The 13,595-nt window shown below is 43.3% G+C and overlaps 2 protein-coding genes across 3 annotated transcripts; one reads left to right on the forward strand and one right to left on the reverse strand.

Annotated features, from left to right (window-relative positions):
* Positions 1-618: 618 nt before the first annotated feature.
* LOC143118300 (urokinase plasminogen activator surface receptor-like) lies at positions 619-4,762 on the reverse strand. Its single transcript, XM_076279376.1, has 5 exons — positions 4,654-4,762; positions 1,874-1,990; positions 1,504-1,650; positions 1,150-1,260; positions 619-908 (listed from the first exon to the last, which is right to left on the reverse strand). Exons 1-5 carry the CDS (start codon positions 4,727-4,729, stop codon positions 709-711), a joined length of 651 nt encoding a protein of 216 aa, XP_076135491.1. The 5' UTR covers positions 4,730-4,762; the 3' UTR covers positions 619-708.
* A 2,685-nt stretch (positions 4,763-7,447) lies between these two features.
* LOC143118866 (uncharacterized) lies at positions 7,448-13,324 on the forward strand. Of its 2 annotated transcripts, none has more exons than XM_076279991.1 (3): positions 7,448-7,559; positions 8,271-8,415; positions 9,958-13,324. In XM_076279991.1, the coding sequence occupies exons 2-3, from the start codon at positions 8,308-8,310 to the stop codon at positions 13,210-13,212; spliced, it is 3,363 nt and encodes a 1,120-aa protein (XP_076136106.1). In that variant the 5' UTR covers positions 7,448-7,559; positions 8,271-8,307; the 3' UTR covers positions 13,213-13,324. The 2 variants fall into 2 exon arrangements, with proteins under 2 accessions (XP_076136106.1, XP_076136105.1); XM_076279990.1 differs by having other exon boundaries at positions 7,449-7,526.
* The last annotated feature ends 271 nt before the right edge of the window (positions 13,325-13,595 follow it).

Here is a 13,595-nt window from a genome sequence, read left to right on the forward strand (position 1 = left end):
GGTTTTGACGATCAGAAAAGTAATTTTCCTTAGATATACTGAAATAGGCCAATGATGTCAAGTGCGCTTCTGTGGGGTTAGGGTGGGCGCAGTGGACTCGGAGTGCTGTCGCGGAACATTGGAATTTGTGGCTGCCCAGGACTTTTCTAAAACTTCTCTATCACCCGCACAATAAAATTATGTATTTAGCAGTCTAAATCCGAAACATGTCAAAAATAGGTTCCCGCGCTCCAGACTCCGCTAGCGGTGAATGGCAACAGACTTATATGCAACTTCTTTTAAAGAAGCTTTAGGCCTGTTATGTGTATGTGACAAATAAATGAAATAAATATGACAAATGACACAAAGACAGTCACTGAATAGTGAATACTACCAAAAATATTAAACAAATAACTCTTGTTGTTATGACTTGGTTGCCGTGTTTTATGGTAACAGTTTGGTATCCAACTTTCTGGATACCAGCTGATTTGGCAATAAAATGCAAGGCCATTGCTCAATAAATGTAAACATTTAAGAATAACAGAGTTTTATCAGGCAGGGAATGATATAAATATCCAGATTGACTAATGTCTGAAATATTTAGTTGTTATTTGTATTGAACTGCTACTCACACACAAATGAAAACAAAGCTTTGTTTATTTGCTCCTCACTTACATAGAGGTGTTCAATTGAGAGTAAGTTAGTTGTGCTAAAAAAGTTGCAGCCAGCTCAGTGTAAGAGCAGAGCGGAAACCAGAGGCCAGAACAGGAGCAGGACGCTGTGGCCAGCACTCCAGGCGCTATTACACAGATTCCCCTCACAGCAGGACACGTCCCCCGCCGCTGCCTCCAGCTGGGACGCGAAGGCTCCAGAGCAGACAGCACGCGTGGCACAGCCCTTTACAGTGGTGCTCTGTCCTGCTACGTCCACTGGCGGAGATAGGAGAAGACAAATGAGGAGAGAGAAAGAGTTGGAAACATGCAGCCTACATTTTCCACAGTGCTCAGATTTCTGTTATATAAATAATTACATAAGCATATATATATAATATAATATACATAATTATATATATATATATATATATATATATATATATATATATATATATATATATAGTTTCGTTTAAAATACACATTTACACTGCACTCCCAGAAAGACACACACACACACCTGATGCTGTGAGACATCGATCTTCATTACCGAGACACTGAAGTGTCGATGAGCAGTTTGTCAAGCCACAGGTGAAACACTGCCTCCCGTTGGCCATGTTGTTTACTACAGCTTCAATATAAACCATATTGTTAGCTGCATACAGGTTGTCAATGGGTTTATATGAGGAAAATCAACTGAATGAATGTTGTGGGTAGAGTGAGTATTGGCTGGAAATGCCATTTGACTGAGCACGCACAGAAGAGACAGGAGCATTAGAAGCAATTTGCAGAGGACTGGAATTGGCAAATGCAAATTGTACCTTTTAACCATGTGTGACTGTGACAGAATGGGGTTCAGGTTTGCACAAATTACCTGCTGGTGCTCCGGTGTTGCAGTTGTCTGTGGTACAGCACAAGGTGCTCAAAGTTAGCCTTACACTTCCTAAGTTCAGGGAACCATTGAAACACTGATCATTGGGGAAGCAGCTTTTGGCATTTGCTTCAGCTATCTTTGAATTCCCTGCAAATATGCAACAACAAAAAACGGATCAGAAACCAGAAACTGAACAGAAAAAAAAGACACTGCATGTGATTATGGACCAATAGAAACCACGAAAAAGAAAATCTAGACTTCAGTATGAGGAAGTTCGGGATATGGGAAGACTTGTTTAAACAAAATGAGATATTGTAGATGATTAACACAAATGTCAGTGTTAGTCTATGTAAAGGGTACATTTTCTCACCTACGAATGAGGCAACTGTGATGCTGGCACATGAGCCAAGAACTGCGGGACACTGCAGCGATGATCCAGTGCAAGATCCACTCGCACTAACGCACGTGATGCACTCCAGTCCTTTTGCTACAGAGATTCAAATGAAGTTTATGCTTAAGAAGGAACACAGTGGGAAATCCCCTTTTCATACATTTTCAACCTATGTGGTACCTATCTAGCGTCAAGGGGGTAGTCAATTCGTCTGAAATCGGCAAAAAAGGGTCAGGCTCCTACCCACGACAACACTGTTACTTGGTGCAATGCCAGACTCTCAGGGTGCACATTGGCAATGTGCTTCCATTCTCCATGTAAAGTCATTGTAAAGTGAAAATGAGTTTTAGGTAAATTATTAAGGTAAAATAACTACATATAGCGGAGCGGTTAAACTCAAATTTTCATAACAATTGATAATTTTATGATAATAATCAAATTTGGAACAGAAACTCCCGAAGGAGATCTGATCAGATTTAGAATCATATAGGCACCTCGGATTTGGCCCGTGGGATGACATATATGGATTTTATTAGGTGGAAAAGGGTAGAAAACATAATACAGTTACATATTTTACCATAAATCAATCAAATAATATTTTTAAAAAGTCAAAAGAAACAGGATTTTTTGATATTGATGTTGAATATTTATGGGGGGTGCTGTGGTAAAGCTGGCTGTAGTGCCACATTTAGGTCCACGGGGAAGGCAGGTTCTAGTCCAACCCAGGTCATTTCCAGATTCCATCCCATCTCTCTCTCCCACTTGATTCTTATTATTGTTATTATTAAAGGAATAAAAGTGAAAGGCCACACACACACACACACACACACACACACACACACACACATATATATATATATATATATATATATATTGCTCAAAAACATTAAGGGAACACTTTTCCACAATTGTTAAAACAAATTTTTTGAAACCTTCCACCCTTTTCTCCATTCTCAAACTACATTCACAGAATGTCTGACAGTTCTTGCAAAATAAAACACTCGCCTCAAAAGTTTTACTTGTGCTCAGAACCAAATAGTGTCAGAGTACCGATCCAGTGTGATTTGAGTGGAGTGTGAGGACACTGCAAAAATAGCAGATACAGTGTAATGCAATAAATAATTGGCACAATCAACACAGTGAATATAAATGAACCACAATGATTCATTTCAGTTGATGGTAAGGTATTTGGTGTGTTTAAATTTCCTTTCGTTGTAGCTTCCCTTTCCACATTCCACAATGGGGAGAAGTTCTAATTCCTTCTTACCTGCATACTTGAGTCTAAGGCCACGTCTACACGAAATCAATGGATGTATTTTCTCTTACCGCTTTCACACCTTTTAACGATACTGGTAAAGAAAAAACCTGCATGCACACAGAGTGGGGCTATGTTGTCATAAAATTGTTGGCTTTGCCGTCTACAATGCAAAAGTTAACCGGCGGTTTCAAAAAATCCCACTTTGGAACCCGGTTACAAAAACTACCGGTTACAGCCTCCTAAAATGCCGGTGTTGTGTACACACAAGGCCTAACCGATAACATAAATTCACCGGTTTTAAAAAACAAAACAGCGTCGTGTAGACGGGCCCTAATTCCCTAACAAGTAGGCCACGGATACCCGTCATGGCCCCCAGGGGCCAAATCCGAGGCACCTACAATTCTAAATCTGATCAGACCCCCTTTGTGAGTTTTTATTCCAAATTCGATGCTTTTATCACAAAGTGATAATGTGCTTAATTGCCCCACTAATAGTGTTGCTAAGGTATTTAGTAGATGTTTTTTTTGCCCAAAGTGGCATACAAATGAATTGCACAAAGATCAGTGAAAGGAATATTTCATTGAAACTGAAATGTCAACTTAAAATATGTAGAAATAATCATACATATTTCAGTCACTGACACATTCAGAATATTTTAAAAACGATTTTCAATGTCATTGCCAGTTATTACAAATGCTGAAGAGTGTCATACATTCAGAGTCCCTTTAATGTCTCCTAGTAAAAGGAGAGAGCAGTCACGCCAGCTAGCCTTGACCTCAGGTCTAAGATACCGCCTACAATACCAAAAATCCAAAGCATTAGTATGTCTGTTAGAGTGCATACTTGACCATTGGAAATTGCAACAAAGTCCTACACACATGCAAAATGAGAAACATAGTTCTCAGTCATTTCAGTGCTCCCTCACATAGACGTCAACCCAACCTAGGGGCCCCTCAAACACTTCACCCGCTGTGCACTCCTTCGATGGCCTCATGGCAAGCCACCTTACTTCGGACACAATACGAAGGGAGAGTGCAGTGACTGCCCCCAGCGTTGGCCCCATGTTTAGGGTACCAAACCTTCACCCAGATGGCAACAGCAAAGAGCCAGGCTACTAGGTGGCAGTCAAAGCCACACTAAACAGTAGTGACAACACTCCCTCCCATCACCTAAACGTTTCCAGCCTTTATTGGATTAAAAAATGATTAAAGATTCAGTAAAACAAATTCTGTCCTACATGTAAAATACAGTATGTAAACAGATTGTTGTTGGACACAGAAGTCTATTGAAAGTCAGATTTAGATTTAATTCATAAAGAGCTTCTGGTGTTTCTGAATTAACAATATAGTTGCTAGAGCCATATAGTGCAATATAGTCCAGAGCCCAGATTTCTTTCAATGAATGCACTAAATGAACTACACATTAGTGTTTAATAATCATATTTAACCAGACCACAGATGCTTTTGAAATGGCATTCTTGTATGTCATGTCACTTTCCTACCTTGAGAAAAAAGAAGGCTCATCATCACAAAAGTAACACCAATGACCATCTTGACAGCAAGTAAGTTGAAGCTCATGTGTTGGTGTGTCCTTCAAACGCTAAGGTTTTTATGCAGCGAGACAGGAAGTCTATATGAAAAACATCTCATCCAACAGGTATTTTAACATTGCAATGAAAAAGATATTGCTTATATAAAGAAATTAGCATATGAAGAAATGAAGGTAGTGTGTGTAGGTCTGAGGTACATGTTGAAGTATTTTTATGTTCAAGTCTCTACTGTGTGACATATGGGCTAAGTCTACTGTTGCGTGATGATGTATAAAGTGTATATGATGGGAAATGATGTGATTGATGTCTATTTCCCTATGAGGACAATAGACAGAAAACAGCAGCAAGTCAAAGCCTCAAAGACAGGAACTTTAGCTGTATTGGCAAAGTAATACCGGTAAGTGGTACAACACACAATGGTACAAAACAACAGTACCATATGGATCCCATCTCATTGGTACAAAACAACAGTACCATATGGATCACATCCCATCTCATTGGTACAAAACAGTACCATATGGATCACATCCCATCTCATTGCCGCCCCGCCCATAGTGACCCATAACAGTAGCACTGTCTCAAACCTCATCATCCTGGTTAATGAATGAATTATGAGCGAATATAAATTAAACTGATTTGATCTATTTCAGGATTATTGGATGAGGTCAAGGCCCGGTTTTTGCTTTGAGGCTTCATGGCAGAATGAATATGTCGCTCCCAATGTCCTCTTTCCACAAGACATAAGAGAAATGCGATGAACCAGTTTTTGTCTCAAACAATTACCATAATCTGTAATTACTCATAAATAATGTCACCTTGACATTTATGGTAACAGCACACTGGTACAACAAAATGTATTGGTGTCGTGTTGGTAGCCTGCCTCTCATAGAAAAGTGTCTTCATCATAAAGCAAAATGTGTTAGAGAAGATATCTAGTGAAACATTTACTTTAAGGTTCTGTTTGACGAGAATTCATGACTGTTGATTGTCATCATACACTTAATATCATATATAGATGTGGACATTGACATTTAGTAAGGGAAAAGGAGAAGAGAAACTCAACGTGTGTGTGTGTGTGTGTTTGTGTCTGTGTGTGTTTGATTGTGTATCTAGCTCCTGCATTTCCTGTAAATGGAATGAAAGTTAGAAAGTTTAAATGAAGAAACAAAAGTTACAGCACAACAGTCTGTGTCTGTCTGTGAGTGTGTGTGTGTGTGTGTCTGTGTTTGACTGTGTATGAACCAGTAATCTGGTTTGTTGCTTTTGATTTTGAATGAATGAAACTCATGGGTTGTCAACTATAGTTAATATAAATCCCTTCAATAAGTGACATATTCTGTGTTACATATTTACTTCAAGTTCAGTCATCAGTATTATGAATACTGGCGTTTATTTGCACACCAAGCATTAAACATCATTAAATCACCCTCTTCATTGTAGAATAGGGACATAAAAGCTTAGCTCCTGTAGCCTATTTCCTGAAGATGAAATGAAAGTTAGATTATAATGAAGAAACAAAAGTAAAAGCACAACAGTGTGTGTGTCTGTGTGTGTGTGTGTGTGTGTGTGCTCTTTCCACAAGACATGAGAAATGTGATGAACCAGTTTTTGTCTCATACAATTACCATAATCTGTAATTACTCATAAATAATGTCACCTTGACATTTATGGTAACAGCACACTGGTACAACAAAATGTATTGGTGTCATGTTGGTAGCCGGGCCTCTCATAGAAAAGTGTCTTCATCATAAAGCAAAATGTGTTAGAGAAGATATCTAGTGAAACATTTACTTTAAGGTTCTGTTTGACGAGAATTCATGACTGTTGATTGTCATCATACACTTAATATCATTATATAGATGTGGACATTGACATTCAGCAAGGGGAAAGGAGAAGAAAAACTACACCTGTATGTGTGTGTGTGTGTGTGTGTGTGTCTGTGGGTGTGTGTGTGTGTGTGTGTAGCTGTCTGTAGGTGGGTGAGGTATGAATAAATACTACATTTAATAGATATTATGTTAGACAAAGTTTAGACAAATGCACTTGGAGGTTGAAGAGGAGGTTATATTGCCAAATGTGGATGAGACACAAAAAGAGACTGCTGTGCCCTAAACTAGTGCTTCTAGGGGGAAATGATGTCTTAGATGCAATGAGGACCTGAAGGTGCTACTGTGAGGGAAAATTAGATTCTCAATAGCCTACTGACAGCAAGTTAGGCCTACAGATTGCTTATAATTTAAGTTAATCTATGCTTTCTTATAGGTCTAATTAAAGTCACATTCCTGAATTTTGACTCCTTGATAACAGAAGATCATTAAATATTTCAAAATGAAATGTGTGTTTTCATGAACCAAGTCAGGTCATGAAGCCAGGTGGAACCATTTTGGTCCTTATGTCATTTAAGATAGGTTTCCATTTTTAAATAAAGAGCGCAATATGAATTACTAAGGAAGTTTATTCACAAGTCTCACACATTTATCCCATACTCTTTTTTTAAATATAATTTATCAATGTTGTTGATCATATCTATTCAGTAATGAGAAAAATCATTGATTGTTATGAATAATGATATATATATATAAAATGTCTGACAAAAAAACAACACGCTTGCTCTCAGAAAGGTTGCTGGGTATTGTAGTAGACTGAGAGTTGTGAGATGGGGAAAGGTGGTCCTAGTGCACGCTGGGAAATGAATGCTGCTATTAAGCCCCGCCTCTTCCTGTTACTTCAGGAAAAGGAGGAGGACAAGGAAATGGAAACTAATACTAATATTCTGCTAAACTTTGGTATACACACGCAGAATTATGATCAGGACAAACCATGCAGTAAGCACGCCATCCGATCTTTGACATTTTCTGGTAATTCATTCATCAATTTCGCGCTCATTACTTCAATAGTGCAATTGACGTATCAGCACACGTTCTCAATATCGTCATCGTGTTGAGTAGCCTACTGTTCTGCATGATAGACTAGTGAAAATGGCTAACATGTTTACTTGTTTATATCACACTACATTTACCGACTACGATTAATATTGACTGCAGTGTAAACTCCAATGATTAGCCTAGTAGAATGGCAGCCAAAGACAGCAGCAGTTCTTCGTTTGGTTATAGTTGAAATGTGCAACTATGACATTTTATCACACTTAAGGTTTTTGGAATAGCTTAGCTACTTGAGTCAATGTAATAACAAGTGCAATCTGCAAAATCAGTGGCCATGTGGCAACATTTGTTTTGTAGGCTAACACGCTAGTAGGCTACCCATGTGTTTTCCTTAAACTTAGGACTTATACTTAAATCCAGTGGTGTTTGAATAAGGTCAACATTTTGCAGAATCGTCTTACCTTTTTGTCTTTTGAGTTAGCCTACCATAATATGACTGTAGATATAGAGCTACAAAATGTTAGTAGCCTGCTTGTAACAGCTTACCCAAAAATTGCGCGTGTTTCAGCGTTACTTACTGTGGCCAATTAAGTCTTCACGTTACACTAGTAAACATGACTCAGAAGTAGAATATAAACGGCTATGCCGTTTTTATACAACAGTAAATGTATGATGTTATTTGCACAGGTATCAAACTTCATTAGACTGGCCCGTCTTTGTCAAGATGCAAACCGCCGTGGACTGCGTATGCGTGGAAGAGTTTGTTCAGGAACTTGTGGGCGCAGAGATGGATTTGGATGATAAAGGTGGACTGGACACTCCTCGCTCAGTGGTGAGTTATAGGCTATCATGGTGTACGGATTGAATACCCAGCTGCTGCTGCTGCTGATGATGGAGGGGGGGGGGGGGGCATAGAGTTGTTTATTGCATAGAGTATCTTGCTGCCCTTAGCTGCACTAATGTTTCCCTGTATTTTTCCTTGATTTGGCCAAACGCTGTATGAATCTATTCAAAACCACATTAAACTGACGGAATCCTGATAATCTCCATCTAAGGCCCTCCTTACAGGACTTTGCAAAGATTTTGACCCTCACATCAAAAGACAAGTCAGAATTTACTGAGTAGTCAAAGACTATGATTTTGCAACGACCAGGGATCTTGCAGGGTCACTGATTCGAACTCTATATCTGTTAGAGATATCACACATGAAACAATGCTGCAGAAACACGAAAAAATGACTTTGATATGAGTAGGCGATCATATGAGTTCCTGTTGATATCTAGTGCACGATGGAAATAATGTAAAGGAATCTAGTAGCAGTCTTGTAAATAGTGACCCTGCATGATCCCTAGTTGTTGCAAAATCATAGTCTGTGACTCAACAACTCTATCACTTGTCTTTAGATGTGAGAGGGTCTGATATTGTAGTCTTTCAAAAATCTTTTCCAAATATTTGCAAAGTCTTTCAGTGTAAGGAGGGCTTTAAAGACTTGCGATAATATCAAACATGTTTTGATGTTCCACCAACATGTTTGATATTGTCGTAACGCCAAAACTGGAAAAAGACTGACTCCGACTGAAACCGCTAAGATTGGCACTGTCTAGTTGACAGGTGCGCCGCCTGTTCCAGTACAACTTCCATGATTTCTGTCCGACTTTGAATGTTTAGTCTGAATGGCTGTAACCCTATTACCTCAACCTATTCTTGCACTGACATAGTTTTTACATTATATTTTTATGTTTATGTTTTTATATTACCTTGTCTACACTATACATTACTCTCTTATCTGTCCATATTATTTATGCTGGTCTCTAGACCTTACTCTTGCACTGTTGGACTGTTGGACTGCTTTTTGCACCTTCACCATGACACTCACTCTCTTGAGCACCTTACCATGCACACAGGCCAGTCCCGGCCCTGTCACTGCAAGCGTCTCAGTTTTTTTTTTAATTTATATATATATATTTTTTTTAAATTTAATTTATATAGTATATTTAGTATTTAGTTATTTAGTTTTGTTAGTTTTTCTTATCTTCTACTTTCTCTATTGTACAGTGGAGTTTTGTTATATGTATATACCGGTACTTATTTTTACCCCTTTTGCTGTAAGTGCATGTTGTGTGTGATGTCTGTAGGCTACTGAGAGAATTTCCCCTTGGTGATCAATAAAGTATCTATCTATCTAGTCGCCGACTGCGAAATCACACGGAAATTGTACAATGTAAGGCCGGCTTAACAAGACCAGCCAACTGTGTAACTTGACTGAAGAGGAGAAAACAGTTCAAATGCATTTTCAATCATGTTCCAACCTGCATAATTCATCACACACTGGACTCTTTGAGTCTTTGACTCAACCCTCTCCTTCTTTTTTCAGCTCCAAGACAATCCCTCAGTGCTGTACACAGACCAGTGTTGCAACTTGGAGGAGTCGAGTGATGCTGACCGTGGCTTCGAGGCGTTATGCGCCGGCCTGTCTTCCCAGAGCTCGGCACCGCAGCTCATGCCCAGCAAGCGGAACCATGCGTGTTGGGAGTGCGGCGAGCGCTTCAAGACGCTGCACGACCTGATGGTGCACTTCGACCAGCACCAGACCACTGGGCGCTGCCACCTGTGCAAGGTGGCGTTCCGGCGCGGGGCTTCTCTGGCCATGCACCTGGAGAACACCCACCGAGACGTGGCCCTCGGGTGCCCTGCCACACACTGCAGGGCCCAGCTCCGCAACAGGTGGCTGCTGAACCAGCACATAGAGAGGTGCCACACGCGCAAGAGTGGAAGGCCAGTGGTGGTGGCCGTGGTGAAGGAGGTGGTGGTGGTGGCGGAGGAGGAACCGCCGCCAAGAGGGCAACAAAGTGGGTTGTCAGAGAAGCATCCCCAAGAGCCTGTGGTGAGTGACCATTCATACCACAGCACCATAATCATGGGCCTCACGGACCATACCTATAACAGCACGAGAATGGCATCTGGCCGCGTCGCCACGCGCGATCAAGGAGCACAAGAGCACGCGAACATGGCGTTGAAAATGGAACAGGGCAGCAAAGGCTTCCTAGAGGAGGGAGCACCCATTCAGTGGGATGAGGTTGAGGAGTTTGCTGAGGAGGAGGTTGGCTCAGGAGATGCATCTACTGGCAGCAGAAAGGAGTATGAAGACTGTGATGTTAAACATCATAATGATGATCAGGATTATAGTGACAGTAATAGTGACAGTAGTAGTATTAGTTACAGTGATAGTGACTCCTTGCCCCCTGGCGATTCGATATATGATCCCAAGGAGTGTGTCATTTCCAACTCTGATTCGGATTCAGACTCGGATTTGAAATCGGATTCATTCTCCTCAGACTCCAATCGCTCGCACGCCAAGGGTGGCAAGCACTTGTCTTCTAGCGGACGGAAAAAGACACTGAGCACACCGATTACGGCCACTGTGGTGAAACCATTGACATCCAACCCCACTGCTCAAGTCTCACAGAAATGTCCTCACTGTTGGCAGGGCCCTTACCTCGATCTGAAGACCCACATTGTCAAGTGCTGTAGCAAAGGTCCAGACAATTGCATTAAATGCTGGAGAGTTTACGGTCGATTCATGGATTATATTTGTGTGGCCTGCAAGAAAACGTTCTCAGGCTCGGACGCTTGTAAGTCGCATGTCTGCCCTATGAAGTTTGCAGGCAGGCCTACGGTGACAGACCCCGTTGCCAAGCAGCCTGTGGACTCAGCCCCAGTCTTCTCCCAGCTTCCCCAGCTTTACCAGATTATCTCTCTGCTGCCCCCTGGGATCATTTACACGCAAGCACAGTCTATTGGCACTTCTCAGCCTTCTGTTTCGCCCTCGACCAGTAGCGCTGTACTACCCGGCAGTGTGGCCGTGAAGGCAGTCCGCCCGCAAAACACTAACGCGACCACTCCTACGTCACAGACGGCCACTGGTAGTAGCCCTGCGGCATCTGCACTGGCCACAGTGGTGACCATCAGGGATAGGTCAGCCAGCGTCCAGGCGCCCAATCAGACCGTGCAGTCTCCCATGCTCCTTCAGCCACCTGGACGTGCCGCGCCCCCCTACGCCCCCCTGGCCAACACCCCAACCGGTTTGGTGCACGTCTATGCCCAGAATTCTCCAAAGACCCAGGTGATTATTCGTGGTGAGACCCCACCTGTCACCCCTGCGTCGTCAATCATTTGTGGCCAGACCCCGTCAGGCGCCCCTGCACCCGTGCTTGTCCACAGTCAGGTCCCTGGCAGCTTTCCTGTCACCACGATTGCTCATAGCCAAGCTCTGTCTGGAAAACCGGTTACGATCGTTTGTAATCGGGACCAACTTCAGATGCCCTCTGCAATGATTTTCCGCAATCAAACCCCCACTAGCGTGCCTAGTTTTATAGCAGCTCCCAGCCAGGGCCAGCCAAGGGCACCCACAGCTGTGGTTGTTCGCAGTCAGGTGCCCCCTGGTGTTCCAGCACCCTCAGCAATTCGAAACCAGGCTCCGGCAGGTACGGCTGCCTCTTCAGCTGCCCGAGGCCCTCCTGGCGTGTCCACCGCCACAGAGGGAAGGACACAGCCCTCTTTCCCCACACTGTTTCGCATACCCACCACAGGCTCCAACACCTTTTTCTTCCCTATGCCCAATCAGCCCTTGGGTGCTGCAGGGCCCACTGCTGTCGGACATTTAATTCCCGTCACAGCCTCCAGTGGTGCTGCAGGCGTCGTCTCGGCGGGGCTGCCGGTTCTGTCGATGAGATTTCCTGCCCCGACTGGTGTGTCTCTCTCCTTCCCAAGCGCCGCCCAGTCCTCCAGAGACTCTGGCCATCCTGTCTCAAGTCAGGTCTCCACTGCTGTCCCCTCCTCGGCGGTCTCCATCTCCAGCAGTGTGTGCACCACGGCCTCCACCTCTCGTGTGGTGCCCTCCCAGGCGTACGTGTCCAACGCCCTTTGCACCCAAGTGTCTTCCTCTCTCCCCTCCTTATCTCGGGTCTCATCCACTGCAGCAGGCACTGCCTCCATACCCAAGCAGGCCCCTAATGTTGCTTCCACTACCCAGAATCCCAGGCTTCCAGCTGTCTCCGCCCTCTCAGCAGCGGCGCCCACCAAGAGTCCCCCTCTGGTCGTCCTGTCCGACTCGGGTCCACTGCGGATCTTGTTCATGTTCCTGAACCAGAGCCGGGAGCTGGACCTGGCACAGCGCATGAAGACCCGGTGGCACTACAAGGAGATCTTCACGTGCCGCCAGTGTGGCGCCGTCTCGCGTCAGCCCTCACTGGTCGTGCTGCACCGCTACCGCCACCGGGGGGCGCCGAGACCCCACCGCTGCTGCGGCTGCGGTCGGCGCTTCCAGGCACGCCTGCACCTGCTCCGCCACCAGGTGCTCCACGCCGAGGCCACACGCTACATCTGCGCGGCGTGCGGGGACTCCTTCGAGGGCGCCCAGCAGCTGGTGCGTCACAAGGCCAACTGCCGCTATAGGACCAACGCCCAGTGCTTGAGGCCCTTCGTGTGCAGCTGTGGACGGAGGTTTGTCAGGCCGTCAGCCCTCCTGTGGCACAAACTGAACAATTCCAGGCACAAACCGAGGGCTAGAAATCAAACAACATTGTCACGACAGAATCAAGATGTCCAAAATACACTGCCAGCAACTTGACATGCTGTTTCTTTAAGACTGTGAGAACTGTAGGTTTGGGATATAAATGTCTGTTTTTTTTTGGTTTTGTTTTGTTACTTTTGTTTTTTTAACCATTTATGTTTATGTTTATTCATGTGTATGTTGTCCCACCCATAAAGCACTTCTTAAAGATAAGTGTTAACTGTAAGTCTTTAAGTCATTCTGCTGTTGAGTAGAGGGTTTCAATTCACAGCACACTTGAATTTAAAATTAGCCTTTATTTTTGTACAGAAAAACAGCCTATTGTGAGAAGTGTGAAAAACCAAAATGTCCAAAAATGCTTCTTGTCTCTCTGCATATGAAGTGAGATCTGTTAAAAGATTTCAGGGGATAGTACAGCATAAATGTGAATCAGTTACAGC

Source organism: Alosa pseudoharengus, unplaced genomic scaffold, assembly GCF_046254945.1.
Source record: "Alosa pseudoharengus isolate Yale_2024_CS ecotype anadromous, Long Island Sound unplaced genomic scaffold, YU_APseudo_1.1 YU_APseudo_1.1_scf_12, whole genome shotgun sequence".
NCBI lineage: Eukaryota > Metazoa > Chordata > Actinopteri > Clupeiformes > Clupeidae > Alosa > Alosa pseudoharengus.